Genomic DNA, 2489 nt, shown 5'->3' on the forward strand with positions numbered 1-2489 from the left:
AACAAAGAGGGGCTAGCTCAATGAGCGTTTTGGCGATATTGCTACTTAGCCATGGTTTGGCCCTGCGAGCGTTGGAGCTTGCTTTTTTCAAACGGCTTCCGCCAAGCCCCCGCGACCGACGTCTCCGCCGTGATGCCGTACCGAATCCGCTCCTCGTGGAGCGTCTCGAGAAGCCTGATCAACCCCTCCCTGTCCAGCTTCGCGGGCTTGGCTGCAGCTGCCTCTGACGGCGCCTCGGCATCCTGCGACGGCCCAGCGCCGCCGCTCCCGCCGACCTTCTTCTTCTTCTTGCCCTTCTTGCCCTTGCCGCGCTTCTCCGCCTCGACCTCCGCCAGCAGCTCCTCGGCGTGCCTCTCCGCCTCCGCCTCCGCCGCCGCCCGCTCCGCCGCCCTCTCCGCCGCCCCGCCGCCGCCGGCGGGGCGCCATGATGCTCAGTCGCGGCATCTCGCAGAGGCGAGGGTCTCTGCGTCGGCTGCAGCTTCGGTGAAAACGCCGTGCCCAGTGCCGACGCCGTGCCCAGCGCCGACGCCGTGCCCAGTGCCGACGCCGTGTCCAGTGCCGACGCCGTGTCCAGTATCCAACGGCGGCTCGCCACCGCCGTCCGTGCTTTCGACTGTCCGCGGACAGGTGCGCGCCGCACGTGAAAAGCCGGCCAATGGGTGGAAGACTCTGCCCGAGGCCGAGAAGCGGGCCTACATCGAGCAAACTACGGCACAGTCAGCACGCCTGCGTATGCGCGACCTGCCCGGCGGCGTGAGGGGTGGTTTGCGGTAATCGGCTTCCCGGTGGGCATCAATGAGGCGAATCGGCAGCGGCGCGCGCTTCTGCGTGAGCTCTGGTACCCAGAGTACCCAAACCTGGCGCACGAGAGCGGCTCGGTCCGCGCCGAGTTCATCATCGGCCTCCTCACCTACCAGGGCGAGGGGCACGATGACTCGCTGGCGCGTCCATCCACCCTCGCCCGCCCCACACCTCTCGCCCTGGGAGCAGCCTCCCGCCGGTGCCCCCAACGTCCGGCTCGGCGGCGCAGGTGGAGCAGCTGAACGAGGAGCAGATGGCGCACGGCGACCTCGCCCTCGTCAACGCGCGCGAGGCCACAAAGGACCCGTACCGCGGCGACCCAAAGTGCACCGGCGAGAAGATCCTCGCATGGTTCCAGCAGGTGGTCGTGCTGCACCGCACGACCCGCTTCTTCCTCAAGGCAGACTGGGACACGTGGATCCACACGACGCGCCTCGAGCACAACCTGCGCACGCTGCTCGCCACGCGGCAAGGGCCGCTCTACTTGGGCAACACCCTCTGGTGCTCCTACTCGCTCCGCAACTTCCAGCCGTGCGGCTATGGCTTTGGGCCGCTCCAGGCGGCCGGCGCCAAAAAAGTCGAGTGCCCGCTGCTGCCGGGCGGGGGCGATGCGGTGGGGCCGTACCCGTACGCAGCCGGCCTCTTTTGGGGGATGAGCTACGACCTCGTCAAGTGGATCGCCGGCTCGCGGCTCGTGTACGACTTTTGGCACAACGCGTCGGCGCGCTTCGAGCCGCCGTATTGGGTCAAGGGGGAGGACTCCGCCTTTGGCTTCTTCGCGCACATCGCGCCCTTCCCGGAGCTCACACCGCTCCACTGGGGGTGGGACATCGTGCACGACGGGTGGGAGTTTCGCGACGACGCGGAGCGCGGGCTCTGCACGAGCTCGGTCAGCTCGAAGTCGCTCGTGGTGCACTCGATGCACTCGCGCATGGACTTTGAGCTTGTGCGCGCGCAATTCCGCGAGCGCTGCAACGCCACGTGTGAACAAACAGCGCTGCCGTTCGCCGTCGATGGGCTGCGGGATCTATGCGGCCGCAATGGGAACATCCCGAAGGCCTACGCCAAGTGCGCAAACGCGGGGCACAAGGCCATAGACGGCCCACCCAATGACGTGCGGGTGCCGGCGTCGCGGCCGCGCCGCACCTGCAATAACAAGCTTCGTGAGACGAACGTGCCCTTCATTGCAAGCAGAGAAGAAGGCGGCACGATTGAGTGCGTGGCCGAGCAGGCAAAGTCGATTTTCGCGTGAAGTAGTAGCGCACTTGAGAGCGAACTGCGGGTAAATCATGAATCAATATTTTTGTTCGGATTAACGCGAGCTCGTGGGGTCCACGAAAGCACCGCTTGGCGGTGTCAGAACCGCCCTCTTTGACCCTGGATGGCCGAATCTGCGCCCTCTAGGCCCCGGCGGCGGTCCCAGAGAGGGCCAGCACGCGGGCTCCGCCGACGCTCTCGCAACGCGGGTCGCGCCGCGCGCCTCCCGGACGAAGCGTGTTGGTGCGCGACGGCGATCCTCGCCTGCGGGGAGCGGAGCACACGCGTCGGATGGCGAGGGCAGCACGAATATTGCACTCACGTCCCAGTACATACGGCAGCAGCCGGGCGGGTTGGGTGGCGTGAGGACAGGGTGGCGAGGATGATTCCACAGATCTCCCTGAAAATGGCCGTGTCCTTCCCGGGGGAGG

The 2489-nt window shown here is 66.9% G+C and overlaps 1 protein-coding gene across 1 annotated transcript; it reads left to right on the forward strand.

Moving 5' to 3' along the window:
• Window positions 1-1211: 1211 nt before the first annotated feature.
• On the forward strand, window positions 1212-2055 carry EMIHUDRAFT_436032 (hypothetical protein; the record flags this gene model as incomplete). The annotated part of the gene is made up of 1 exon (XM_005772482.1): window positions 1212-2055. Exon 1 carries the CDS (start codon window positions 1454-1456, stop codon window positions 2051-2053), a length of 600 nt encoding a protein of 199 aa, XP_005772539.1. The 5' UTR covers window positions 1212-1453.
• Between the last annotated feature and the right edge of the window lie 434 nt (window positions 2056-2489).

Source organism: Emiliania huxleyi, assembly GCF_000372725.1.
Source record: "Emiliania huxleyi CCMP1516 unplaced genomic scaffold EMIHUscaffold_36, whole genome shotgun sequence".
In the NCBI taxonomy this organism is placed as follows: domain Eukaryota; phylum Haptophyta; order Isochrysidales; family Noelaerhabdaceae; genus Emiliania; species Emiliania huxleyi.